Source organism: Aythya marila, assembly GCF_965140915.1.
Source record: "Aythya marila genome assembly, chromosome: Z".
NCBI lineage: Eukaryota > Metazoa > Chordata > Aves > Anseriformes > Anatidae > Aythya > Aythya marila.
Window position 1 is genome coordinate 3,293,610 of NC_139080.1, and position 13,886 is coordinate 3,307,495.

Below are 13,886 nucleotides of genomic sequence, written 5' to 3' on the forward strand. Positions count from 1 at the left end.
ATTGCATGGAGGCTTGGTAAAATGAAAGAATGTTTTGACAGGTCTTTTGTATTAGGAATATGATAGCACTATACAGAAAAAATCCATTTTCTGTTGCCCGATGTGTTTATAATGTGTCAATCCATTTGTGTTCAGTGTACAACTATAAACCCCTGGTTGCAATCTGCTGCTCAGTGATATGCTTTTGGAATTATGTTGGAGTAAATTTAGGATATTGCAACATATGTGCTGAAGAAAAGGAATACAATTGCATTGCTCATCCAAACACTTTCTCTGTCACTAGTTAAAGTCATATTCTTGAGAAAATAGTACTATTCTCTTGGCTGAAAAAAAAAAGTAATCAGCTTCTTCTACAGCAGCAGCTTTAACCCACTTCTTCCAAGGCAAACTCCTTCCCTTGCCATCAGTAGCTGCCAATGTTGGTAGAAGGAAATTATTTACCTAGGGATGTGTCCTCCTTTATTGGATTCCTGACTGCTGAAGCAGTTAGCATTTGTTATGCTGCACACAGAGATCTGTTTCTTGTGGAATGCATTTTCATCCTGCCACCTTGGTGCAGAAGTGGTTCATCCTGCTTCATCCCACGCTTCCCTAAAACATCAGCAAATGGAGTGACAAAACATGTGTCCCTAAAACAATAGCAAAGGTGAAATCAGCAGCATGTACACTGGCAGCAGAAACATCAGCTTGCAGGACCAAAAAAAAAACAGCACTAGAAAGCAGAAGTTTATACCACCTTGTGGGCTTCTGCCTTCATGAAAGCCATGCTGAGTTCAGTGGTCCTGGGGTGGTAGAGGTCAGGCTCAGATTTAGTTGGTCTTCCCAGTTAACTTCCATGTGTGCAGAAGAACCTTGACTTTTGGGATGATGTGATCCCCTATCCATTGGATACCTGTCCAAGGATGTGAATCCTGAGCCAGCATCAAGAACTACATGATACAAAGGTATTAAGGACCAGTTCTACCAGGTAAAAATAATTCCCCCACCCCAAAAATGTCAACTCATGTAAAGTCTTCCTCTTTTAGGTCTTGATGTCTTGGCATGCTCCTCTTCTCCCTCCTTGCACTCCACCCTTGCTCAACTCCTGTAATTAGTTTCCCAGTCTTCCCCACAGATTTTTCTGCTCCTCCATCCCTACTGCACCTTTCAGACTCCACCAGGGCATGACACCTGATGCCCACATGTTGTGTTAAACCCTTGTGCTGATCCCCTTAGCTTTTAGCCCTTTTCAAGCCACCTGCACATGGCCACCTGCTTTAGAGTGAAAGGGAAGAATACGGGGTAGTCTGCGTACCCGACAACCAGCACAAGTGTATAGGGGAGCTGTAGATGTGTGTGTCTGTGTGGTGGGGAATGTATGCACCTCTCTTTTGCATGGGGACTTTATTGCTGCTGTTTGGGGGACTGGCTGTCTCCAGCTCCTGTTTGGATTTCTTTCCTGCTTCAGGTTTTCTGTGTGTTTTCTTTGGGCACATTGGGTGTGGGAAGGGAGAGGAGACTAAAAAGATAACATTCCTTCAGATGGATGAAATGGACACCTGGCATCCATCCTCAGTCTCACAAAATACCTGGCTACCTCCTTGTTGCCATGGCAAGTCCAAGTGGTCATGACTGTAATCTGTTTTTTTTATTACCAGAAGATGCCATAAAGGTGTTTGATCTAGCTATTAGTGGTATTTGTTCATGTCAATTCACTCTTTTCCCTCTGTTTCACTCATCAGCAAAATCAAAGGTGGAAACTTAATTGGGAAGGCAACCTCCTTTGTGGTGTGAGGGTCAGCAAGGCGGAGGCCATGTGGCACGGGGTCACTGCAAGAAGCCTGTGGTACACCTACGCTGCATGTGTTTGTGCAGAAGCAGGTCGTCTGTGGTCTGGTGTCATCCACGTAGTGCTGTGGTCTTCTTTAAAAAGAAGTCACTTCTGAGAATTTGTTTTTTCAATTTCTAGTTCTTGGAATTATTATAGCAATTTAAATACACTGTGTGACCTGCCAGAGCTTGCTTAGTTATTCTTCATGCAATTCTACCTAAAACCTGTAAGGTTTTAGGTAGTATTTTTGACAGCAAAAGATGCTGCTGTAGATAGCTGTGTACTAGGGCTTTCTGTGAACTGCTCCTGCTCTCATGGCATAATATCTGGGGACAGAAATGGCCCTGCTACACCAGTGTGGGAAACCTGACCCTACATGGATGTTCATGGGAATAAAATGTGTGCTGCAGCAGTCTGGGAAAAAGGGTTTTTTGAAGTGGAAAGTAAGAAGCTTTCCACTTCATATGATGCATTTGGGGCTGTGAAAGGGACATCTGTGGAGGTACCAGTTTACCAATTGGTTCCCCTCCATTTTCCTTTTGGATTTTTTTCCCTTGAGACTGTGGCTGCATTATGCTTTGTGCCTGTCTCCTCTTCTTGTCCAGTCTAGTCATATCATTAGATAAAAACTGAGAGAAAATAGGAAACCCTTCCTTTTGCTGGTACCAGCTACCTCCAAATACCCAGCCCTGAAAATGGAAATAAGAAGACTCGGCTCCTCTCTTAAGAAGGGTTATATGCTTATCTGTAAGAAAAGGAAAAGTGATGATAAACTAAAGTAAACAAACACTAGCCAGAAAAAGAAGAAGAAAAAAAAAAAAAAAAGGAAAAAGGGTTTCTGTAACTTTGATGTCATAAAGATTGTAATCATGGCAGCTGGTAATAAAGGCTGCAAGTATTTCCAGTCAGTAACAGCCAATGCTTTCAAGAAACCAAGACTGCCCATTTACAGAAATAACTTGTGGCTGCAGAGCTTGATCTTGCCGGACAGATGGAAGTCACAGGCAATGCTTATCTACTGTGCTCTGAGCAGGGTTCTGGTGATCTCTCTTCTTGGAAAACTGTAGGTTGGAAACACGACTGCTGTAGTGTCTGGTCAAACTCCTGCAAACTTCACAGAAATATGGAGCCATGTAAAAACATCGTTTTTACTATGGTGTGGGTTTTTACTATGTATGGAACCAGCCTGGGTTTTAAAAGGTCTATTAGGTCCTAATTATTCAAAAATAACTTATTTTTTGTAAACCAGATGGCTTGACAAAAATGAGGATGATGGTCAGATTGTCCGAGAATTAGTGCCTGCTGGGGAGTCACCAATGCTAAAAAGTGAGTTTAGCTTTGAAAAAAGGAAGATCTGGATTTGAGCTGTGTATGCACGTAATTACCTGTTTTATTCTAAGAATTTTATTCTTAAGAATTCATGTCAGTTCATGACACTTCTACTGGGCTTTTTTTTTTTTTTGCCATTCTTATGCAGGGAGCTGTAGTAGATCACTCAAGGGAAATGCCTCTGACCCTTAAATCCTAGCTTATGGGTGGAATTAAGTTACATAAAAGAAAGTAATTGTTACATTGCATATGTAGAAAAGAACTTTGATTTTTAATGTTCTGATTAGTTGAAGAATTGTGTTTTATTTATTTATTTATTTATTTGTGGTATAGCTTTCTCTGAAGGATTTTGAATTGTCACTGGTTTGTTAGAGAAAGTTCCATTGAATGATGCTCTGTTCCTGGAAGCTGTTGACAAAAAATTACACTGACATTTTTCTAGAAAACTAGCACTTCAATAGTATAAATTTCTTTAAAAAAAAAAAAAAAAACAATGCTTACTGAAATCAGATTGAGATGTGTTTTTTTTTGGCTAAAAAAAAAAAAAAAAAAAGAAAGTTAAACCTACTGAACTAAACTGCAAGTATAAAAAAAAAAAAAAAGTGAAATCACCCCACTTGCCTAAGCTCATTTTTATGGCTTGGTAATCATCTAATGGTAAGAGGGAAGAAGATGAGATATTTTGTGTTTATTAATGCAACTATTGCATCTCTTATATATATTAGATATCTCCAAGATGTGGCAGCCGCTTTGTGTGGTTTGCATAGCTGGAAATGTCACTCATGCATCTGTTTTTTGTACATTGATCTCACTTCAGATGTCAGTTATCACATCAGTGTGAAGACAGGAGATATCCCAGGTGCCAGCTCAGACTCCAAAGTTTTCATCAAACTCTACGGTGAAAAAGCAGACACCAGCAAGGAGCCTCTGCTAGTCTCGGATAATGATCTAGGCAATTATTTTGAACGTGGTCGAGTGGATGAGTTTACTCTCGACACGATGGATATTGGGAAGGTAAGAATTAATTGCAGGTGGCTCTGTGCTTCATGCAAGTGGCTGAATTCAGGATCAATATATAGCTAAGGACTGAGTGTGATGTAAAAAGCTCTGACCTTTACATCGGAAATTGAGAAATGCATGTGGTACAGACTATTAAATTGGCGGTCTAGGGTATATGCAGGCATGTGAAATGCCTGTTTTGAGATTGTTTTCAAATATAGATAGAAATTATTTGTGAACACAGTGGAAGAGCAGAGTGCCAGGAGAAGTAGATTTGTATGTATTAAGTGTATTCTGGTGTTTTGTTTGTTTGTTTGTTTTTGTTTGTTGTTTTTTTTTGTTTTGTTTTGTTTTTCCTGCCTTCTTGGTTTTTGTGTGCTTTATTTTAAAGATCAACCGAATACTGATTGGACACGATAATGTGGGTCTCCGATCTGGCTGGTTCCTGGCCAGTGTCCAGATCACAGTTCCAGTCCAGGGAAGGCAGTACATGTTCCCCTGCAACCGATGGCTCGACAAAGATGAGGCTGATGGCAGGGTGGAGGTGGAGGTCTACCCAAGTGAGATTGTGCCTATTGAGAAATGTGAGAGAAGACACGTTGAGAAGAGTGTAATTTTTTTAATAGATAGGATTAAGTTCATGTTATTAGTTTTCTTAAGGACCAGGACACCCCTGTGTTAGACATCAAAAAGTCCCTGTCCCAGAGAGCTTATATTAGTGAGGAAAGTAAATTATTCTCTTGTTTGTTTGTTTGTTTGTTTTTTCCTAAAACAGTTGGAAAAACACTACCAACTGCTCCTTCCCCTGTTCCCATGCATCTTCATTACAATATCAGTGGGCTCTGCCTTTTTCACCTTTATGTGTCTTTCTGGACAAAGCCTGGAGAAGCACACATCCTGTCCTGCCTGTATTACCACATAGTTTGATATATGTAGACCAAATCTGTGCAGCTCATTTGACTTATATCAGCAGATTTGTTCTCTTTTAAGGCTAAGGTTAAAATTTGCCTTGGAATCACTTATTTTACAAGTGTTTTTCCTCTGTTCTGTGTAACTCACTCCCTCATGTTACATTATGAACATCATTTAACCACCCTATAGTTAATACTGAAATTAAAATCCATTTTAAAGCTCTATTTTGCAGCCTGTTGACAATGGCTTTATAGTTGTAGAAAGGAAAACTATTAGGTTAGTCCTCAGTGAAGAGCTGTGCTATCTCTTACTTTGTTTGGATAAGAGCAAATTTAGTCACCTCAGCTACACGGTCATTTGTTAAGACAAGGTAGTTTAATTTTGAACCTAAGCCCTCAGGATCATTTTATATGAGCTTCTATTCTGATTTAATTGTTTATTTTTGGACTAGTGATAAACTATGAGGTCTCTGTAGTTACTGGAGATGTGCGGGCTGCAGGCACCAATGCCAAAGTCTTCATGCAGATTTACGGCGAGACTGGCAAAACTGAATTGATCATCTTAGAAAACAGATCGAATAACTTTGAGCGGGGAGCCACAGATATCTTCAAGGTATGGTGAAGACATTCTTTGCTGCTTCTGTGAGGGGAAAGATATGACAAGCCCATACAGACATATTCGAAGAATAATTGCCACAATCATCAAAGTATTTGACTTCAAAAAAACTGACAGGTCTGTTGGCATCTGCTGACTTCTACATCTTTTTGAGGAGTTCTGTATTTCATGGAGTGACTTTTATATTCTCGGGGACTGATAGCAAAGGTATCATAGAAAAACAGTCCAGTAGCTGCTTTTGTTTACCTTTCCTTTCAAAAGGAGATACTTATGTTAGATTTCAAAAGATTGTAAACTTACATTTTGTGCCTGACCACATGTTATTGTCCCTTTTATTTATCCAGTAGGGAAAAAGGAAACAAAATATAAGGAATTTCAGCTTTGCCTCAAATCACACATGCTATTTATGACAAGTATAATTTGTTGGCCCAATCCTACATAGATTTGCTGCTGTGATTTCTGCAAGCGTATGACTGCCCCATGGTTTTTACTACCTATAACATTAGTCCAACATGCACAGCATGGTCATGGTGTATAAGGTACACAACATTCTCCTCCAGCTATCAGTCTGGCCAGCATTGAAATCTATACAGCAGTGTCCATAACTCCTTTTTAGTTAACAGTAAGCAGTGTGTGAGCCAGGACCCAGCTAATCCAGCAAGAGATCCTGGACTGACAAAGATGACCACCACAATGTGGTTGGGCATTTTCTCCACAGTCGGGTCTGGCTATGTTGGACTACCATCTTCTTCAGGCTTGCTTACTCACTTGCTTGGGTTCTCTTTCCAAAGAAACTGAGATATGAGGCAAAGGAATGGTCTTGGTTCTTGCCCTGATGTGGAGTCAGATGACATGTGCCATCAGGGCATGTCAGAGCCACATCCTTCTCTAGTGATGTAACCTCAGGAGGGACCAACATTTGGACGGTAAAAAACAAAGTCCAGATGGAAGCAGAATGTAAGGCATACCTGTTGTAAGTGTTAACAGCACAAAGATCAGCACTGAGGTGCTTTGAGGTCTCTGATCCACCTCAGCACAAAGTTACGCACCTACTTGCAATCTAGTTGTGTAACCTGCCCTGAAACATCAAGAGTGGGATATCCTTCCCATTGCCAGAGGTCAACAGAGTTGCCCTTCTCACAAGCTTTTCTATGTTTTTGTAGTGTGTATTTTGGAGTTCAGTTAATCTCTTCCTGCCTCAGTTTGTTGCTTTTTAGAATGGAGTTAGTGATGTTTATCTATTTCTATTGAGTTCTTTGGGACCAAAAATGCTTAACACCTTATAAACGCTTGTCTATTTAAAACTTTATAATTTTAAGATTAGATTTCTCTGATTTTAAAGGAAATAATGAGGATTAAATCCAATATCAGATTTATAATGAAGCCATATGTACAGTCTTCTGTTTACATAGCTGCGTTAATTGTGCTCTCCAGCATGTTTATTACTGTACTTTAAAGTTTTGACCATTTTCTGTGTTGGTGTTTTATTTTGTTTTGTTTGTTTGTTTGTTTTTGTTATTTTGTTTTGTTTTGTTTTTGTTTGTTTGTTTGTTTCTCCTGTATGTGCGAGGCAGAAGCTGTGAAGCATTAATAGACATAGCCTCTACCTTGTTCATGATATGAATATTTACAGAAAGATATAGACAATAATAAGATTGTGTGAGGTAAATGTTAATAGGAAATGTCATCAGTTATAGACAGGGAATGCAGGATGATTACAGCAAATCTAACAGTAAAGAGTATAAAGAGAGATGCATTCTTTATGCCAGTACAGCTGGATCAATTTTAGTTTTCTGATAAGCATCTTTTGTGCAGTTGACTTTGTTTTAATCTACTACAGAAAAAAATGCTTATAGACTGAAACCTTTTTGCCAAGTTGCCAAATTTCAGCCTGAAACAAATGTTTGCAAGTTTTATAACATATGCACTTCCTATCAGCATAAGCAATCATCAGAAAAAAGTGATTGGTTGTTGAAGGATTGCATGGCATAAAAGCCTTCGATCCAACTTCATTAGGTAATAGTACAGACAAATAATCTAAACCAACAAGGTTTTGTATCTGCTGTATTGACTAGACAAATGGAAATCTTCCTTCTTATTCAGCCTTCTGTCACTGATGTATTGCAATCATGAATGGGTTGTATCCTCTCTGCAACACTAGCAATGTGAGAAGATACTCTTCTTACATCACATTTTCTAGATGAGATATAAGGAGAAGGACAGTCCAAACCCAAGATCCACATCAGAGCTTAGGTTATCTGAGTCCAAGTTTACTGCTTATTATTGCTCCCCACAGTTCATATCTCATGCTAGATATTAAATATATCTTATTATTCCTTTCAAAAAGAACTCAGGCACCTCGGAGCTCATGAAGTAATATGATATTTGGCATATTCACTTTTATTTATTATATGGAGACAATGCTGGGGAAGAGAGAAATTAAGAAGTAAGGAGCCCAGTAAATAAGAATCCCATCCTATCCCATCCACAGTTGTTCTGGATGTCTTCAGATCAGTCTGTTCCAATGTGATTTGTTAATGAAAGCATAAAACAGGAAGGAGAAAGTAAAGGTAAACAAGTTAAAAAAAAAAAAAAAAAAAAAAAAAAGGGCTTATTCTCATTTCTCCAGTCAAGTAGCTGTTCTGGTTGATGCTTCTTGTTTTTATGAATGCATTTTCTGAAATGAAGATGTCTTATGTCCTGTTGGGTGTTGCCTTTCCTTTGATGGCAGATAGAGGCTGCAGATGTTGGCAAGATTTATAAGATTCGGATAGGCCACGATGGGAAAGGCATTGGAGATGGCTGGTTTCTGGAAAGTGTCACATTGAAGCGGCTTGCTGTGAAGATGAATGAGTCTGATAAAAAGAAGAAGAAAAAGAAAAAGTCTGAGGAGGTGGAAGAAGAGAAAGCTAAGGTGGAGGAAGTAATGGATGTCTATACGTTTGTGGCGCACCGCTGGCTGGCTAAAGATGAAGGTGACAAGGAGCTTGTGGTAGAACTGGTTCCTGATGGGGAATCTGCCCTGGAGGGTAAATATCAGAGGGAATGTGCATGTGTGCATGGATACAGCAGTGACATGAAGGTCGATAACCACGCTGCAGTGCTTTGCATGACCACTTATGGCTCCTCAGCCATCCCACTGCCCCAGGCCTGCAGCATGGCTTACTCTATGGATTGGCTGATCAGCTCTGGGGAGGAGGACAGTGGTGAAACTGGAGACAGACTGAAATGTGAATATCCTAGGGAACGGCTACAGGATTCTCCAAGTCATTTCTGGAGAATTTGGGCTGTGAGTTCCATGATTTGCCACCATAGCTGAGAGTTTATAAAGTTTTAACTATTTATATGGTTAATGCCAAGGGATAGAGAAAGATGATGCCCCTCATATTTTAAGATAGATGCAAGTGTTTTAATACATTCCAGATAAAAGCTTTCTTAGAGCCAATTGCCAAATGTTTTTGGGTCACACATTGCTATGGTGAGCCAGAGATCTGACAATAAATGGCTATTTCTGGGGTCCTTTGATCTCTCTTTGCAATTTCACTTGCAGAGAACACATACAAAATCCACGTTCTCACTGGCAGTGTATGGGGGGCTGGGACGGACTCTAATGTCTTCTTGAGCATCTATGGTGTAGGAAGAGGAGACACGGGTGAGCGCCAGCTGAAAAGGTCCAATAACCTCAACAAGTTTGAAAAGGGCCAGGTAATGCATGAACTCAATTCACTGGAGCAAGCAGAAGGGTGGCAGAGCTCTCTTAGTTATCATGCTGGTCAATCATTACTGTTTCTTCCCTGTGAGTCTATGTTTCTTCTTCTAGCTTAAAGCTCAGATGTGTTTTATTTCTGAAATTTATATTTAAAGCAAAACACCTCAAAATATTTTCCAGAGGAAATTCATTTGAATAATAAGCTGAACACTCTTCTGTGTTGGAGCCACCTTTTGCATCTGCTTCCTGCAAGTGTTCTGGTAACAACATTTCCTGCCAGGAATACTTGAAAACCACAAACTGTAAATTAATATTGGAGAGCATTTGTGAGGCAGTTCAAGCCATGTTAGTATTTAGATTGCAAATACAATTCTAAATTCTTGATTAAACCAGTCAGAGAATAAAAGCAGTATTGTGTGGTGTGCTATAATTTGGTTATAATCCAATCCAATTAAATAACATCTCTTGTAGGTTGAATATTTGCCATAAAAATGCTTATGAACAAATAACAAGCAAGTATTATAACCAGACATTATTGAGGGAATTATTTTGAATAATGAAAAATCATGGCGACAGTAAGCTGTTGTGGAAAACTTGCAATAAGAAAAAGAGAGCCTAAGGTTGTTAAATAAGCTGTTAGCTGTGATTTATGAGCTTGGCACTAGTGAGTCTGCAACCTGCGTGTGGTTCTTCATTCGGTGGGAAGAGCTCCAAGCTGCAAATGTATTGCCCTCTGCTCTTGGGAGTAGAAACCCAAAGTCTATCAACAAGTTAATCACATTAAGATGTTTAAATTGTTATCATAACAAGACCCATTCTGTCACACTAATACTGTTAATAAATGAACCTCTTGGTTGTAGTAAATGACAAAAGGAAAAAAAAAAAATAATACTGCAGTTTGAAGTAAAGCACATGGAAGCACAGATGAGAGTTTCCTAGGAGTTAGTGTTTGTGTTCAGTTCCAGACTGAAACTGAAGGGAAATGCTAACCCTGAAAGGAATGAGATTTCAGAGAGATGAGTTAAACCTACAGGAGGCTGACATTGAGATGAGGTAAAGAAAGAAATGAAGGGTTGTGTAGCTCCAACGCTGTTACTGTGTTGTAGGAGCCAAACATGAGTGCTAATGGGACAACCCACAGCTCTGGAGTTATACATCCACCCTAGGAATACAAGGAAGACTTACAAGCACCTTTAATTTTAGTGGGGAAAAAATTACTCTGGCTCCTGCCTCTCCTTTCCCCTTTCTGGGAAGCACAGTCACTTGCCTCTTGCCTCCTGTGTAGGTGGACGTGTTCACCATCAAAGCCATCGACCTGGGCGAGCTGAAGAAACTGCGGATCCGCCACGACAACTCTGGTGGTAGCCCAAGCTGGTTCCTGGAGAGGGTAGAGATTGTTGACCTCAAGGAGAGCACCACGTGAGCAGCCTGTAGCACCTTTTCTGTGTGGTCAGAGAAGGGGGCATTTTTTCAGGAGACTGCAGAACTGTGGGAGGGCAGAGGAGATGCAGAAGGACATCACTGTAGCTCCTCACCAGCTCACAGGGAGCAGGCATCCTATGGGAGTCTTGTGTCTTTGTGCAGTTGCAGTGAGCACAGGGACTTTCTGGGGAACCTTTGTGTGGGGTTTTGCCATCCCAGCATCTCTGCAGTTTGGGAACCAGCTGTGTTCCGAAGGAAAGCTCACCTTTTCTGTTTTTCCTGGGAGTATTCTCCCTCCTGAAGAGGTTCCCTCACAGAGCCTGTAGCTGCGTGCCTCTTTCCAAGGCTCTGCTATGGAAATTCCTCACCTCACATTTCCTTTCTATTTTGTACCTAATGCAAAGTGCTGGGTTACAACCAAGTCCTGATCTAACCAAACTCCAATCATTTTCACAGACAAAACTTAAGGTGTTAGAAATCCTAAATACATGCTCACCTTTGAGCTGGAGCTTATTTAAAAGTTTCACAATGTGTTGGTGGGTGGGACTGCTCATAAGGATGGGTCCACTCTTCGTAAATATAGAATGCTTGGGAGACTGCAGTTTTCCTTGAGTTACTTAACTTCTGGAAGTGAAAAGTGAAAAGGATTCAGTCATATTGTGCTGGCAATTCAGAAACAGCACTTTTCAGTAAATGCTTGCTAACCTGTTTATGGATTAACTTTCCAGTAAATAATAAACAAATAATACCAAAGCTTAAGAATGGAAATGGATGTATTATTCAGCTCTGAGCAATTTTTATTTATTTTTTTTTAAACTAAGCTCTGATCTGTGCATATTTCTGTTATTAAAGCCTGTGAAGTCCTGTGTAAGTGCTGGGTGCTGCTGTCATTCTTGTAGGTATTATTTTCCCTGCCAGCGGTGGTTAGCAGTTGAGGAAGATGACGGTCAGATTGTCAGGGAGCTGGTCCCAGTGGATGAAGCATTTGTAAAGAAAGATTCGGAGAATGATGGCCAGTCTCTTGCAACGCTGGGCCTGGAACAGAAAGGTCTATGTTAGCCTTGTATTTCTTCCAGTATGGGGTTGAAAAGGAACCAAGGTGTTAGTAGTGCTAAGGGCATTACCGGTTAGCATTGGCTGGGCTGTAATTCAGCCCCAACCATGAAGTTTCCAGGTGTGAATGAAGTGTGAAGTGCATGTCAGCCAGTAAAGGGTGGACACTCCTCATTTTTAGGTGATTTTATCATCTTGCAAGATCCGACCCAAAGACAGAAAGCTAGGAAGATGGATCATGTCTTTAGTCATGATCTCTCATCTGAAACATACATTAGTTGTTAACACCTAAGGCATAAATGCCAGGTATACAGTCACATGGTGGACTATAATGGTTAAATGTTTTAACAAGAAACTGAGCAGAGAGCAAGCATAATCAGGGAAGGGGAAGAGACCTAAGTTTGTTTCCGTTTCTATCTTGTGTCTGTTATCCTCCAAATTAATTTTGTCTCTACTGTACATAATTTTACACAGAAACCACAGAACAGTGTGGTTTCCTGGGTCTGATGTGTCAAGGTGCCGAATGTCCAGCACTTCCACTGGCTTCACTGCCTGCAAAAGGTCTTAAGCTCTCCCTTAGCTCGCCCTCCAAAAGCTTTTGAATACATGAATAATTTCCACAAATTGCGTAGGACCTGCTAGCTGAGCAGCATCTTGGAAAATGCATATCTCACTATAGCAGAAAGGTGCTGTTCTGGAAAACTTGAGCAGGTTTTTGTAGCTCAGTAAAGGCTATATTAGACTTTTCCATATTTTTAATGAATTTACTGAACTTGCTAGATGATGATGCAGTAGGAACCTCCCTACTGATGCTGCTGTGAAGAATGTGTTTGTGAATATGAACTGTGTATGTCGAAGTATGCATATGTTCTGGTATATGTTATATGCCCTTGTATTATTTGGTGCTATTAGAATAAGCAGTTTGTTCTCCCTCCTCCCCCCAAGAAATATTGTAGATAAAGGCAGCTTTGAGGCATCTTAGAGATGCCCAGGCAGCAAATAGGAAGGGTGAGCACATTTCTCATCTGTAAATATGTAGACAATGTTCTGACTGACTGGAGCAGCAGAAGACTGTGCAACCAGATAGCCCTGCTCACAGCATATGGCAGGAATTAGAGATTACAACATGGCTGCAATCAGTCAAAATAAAACTCAAACCAGACTCAAGCATATGCAGTAAAAGTAGAGTTAATTCCTGTTCAGACTTCACACTCTTATATTAAGAAATTTTATCTGACAGCTAAATCAACTACATACACCGTGAAAGTGAAGACTGGGGACAAGAAGAATGCTGGGACAGATGCCAACGTCTTCATTACTCTCTATGGAAGTAAAGATGATACAGGTATGTCTCCATGTGATGGAAAAGGGTGGCACCTCATGGATGAATATAGCTGTCTGAGAAGACAGGTCACGGTCATTTTTTGCTTCCTCAATGCCAGTTCCTCAGTCTTTTTTAGGACAACTTCATGTTCTCGCTGTCTCTGCATACAACATGATAGCTGGGAGCATACCACCAGCTGCTGTAAATCATTGCCGAACTTTGAGATGCTGATTTGCACCAGCTGCCGGTCTGAAGGCTTTAATTTCAATTATAGAAACAGCACAGTTGCCTGGGACTACATTGCTGAGCAGTGAATGTGGTGACTGATTTGCTTTCCTCAGCAGTGAATCAGCATGCTCCTGAAAACCAGCCCTGCTCTGCCTCTCCGAGTGGCCCAGGAGCATTTATCAGCTGATGAGCTCTGTGCAGGGACTCTGGTGGCTGTGGCAGGGAACCGAGGGGTAGGACCCCTTTCCTTAGCTGTAAACACAGCACGGCAGCACTGTCCCTGTGGCATAGCCAGTGGATCACTCAAGCAAAGAGTTTCCTTGGGTGCGGGTGTTGATAGAGGTTTGGGTTCAGAGGGCAGGGGGGATAAAGCTCAGATCTCGAGATGAAAAGCCATTTTTCATGCGTTTAGCCATCTCCCATGTTCCACTGCAGACGTTCCCAGAGGATTTGTTTCACACACTGAACAATGTCCTTTTGCATCA

At 40.7% G+C, this 13,886-nt stretch overlaps 1 protein-coding gene across 1 annotated transcript in view; it reads left to right on the top strand.

Moving 5' to 3' along the window:
* The window catches only part of LOXHD1 (lipoxygenase homology PLAT domains 1), a gene marked incomplete at its 5' end in the record, with an annotated part of 140,439 nt that overhangs the window by 63,693 nt on the left and 62,860 nt on the right, over window positions 1–13,886 (top strand). The window contains 9 exons of the mRNA XM_082782804.1: window positions 3,060–3,136; window positions 3,957–4,153; window positions 4,530–4,722; window positions 5,502–5,662; window positions 8,397–8,694; window positions 9,216–9,370; window positions 10,660–10,793; window positions 11,696–11,844; window positions 13,090–13,194. Of these exons, the coding sequence (XP_082638930.1) occupies window positions 3,060–3,136; window positions 3,957–4,153; window positions 4,530–4,722; window positions 5,502–5,662; window positions 8,397–8,694; window positions 9,216–9,370; window positions 10,660–10,793; window positions 11,696–11,844; window positions 13,090–13,194 (1,469 nt within the window). The remainder of the gene's footprint in view (window positions 1–3,059; window positions 3,137–3,956; window positions 4,154–4,529; window positions 4,723–5,501; window positions 5,663–8,396; window positions 8,695–9,215; window positions 9,371–10,659; window positions 10,794–11,695; window positions 11,845–13,089; window positions 13,195–13,886) is intronic.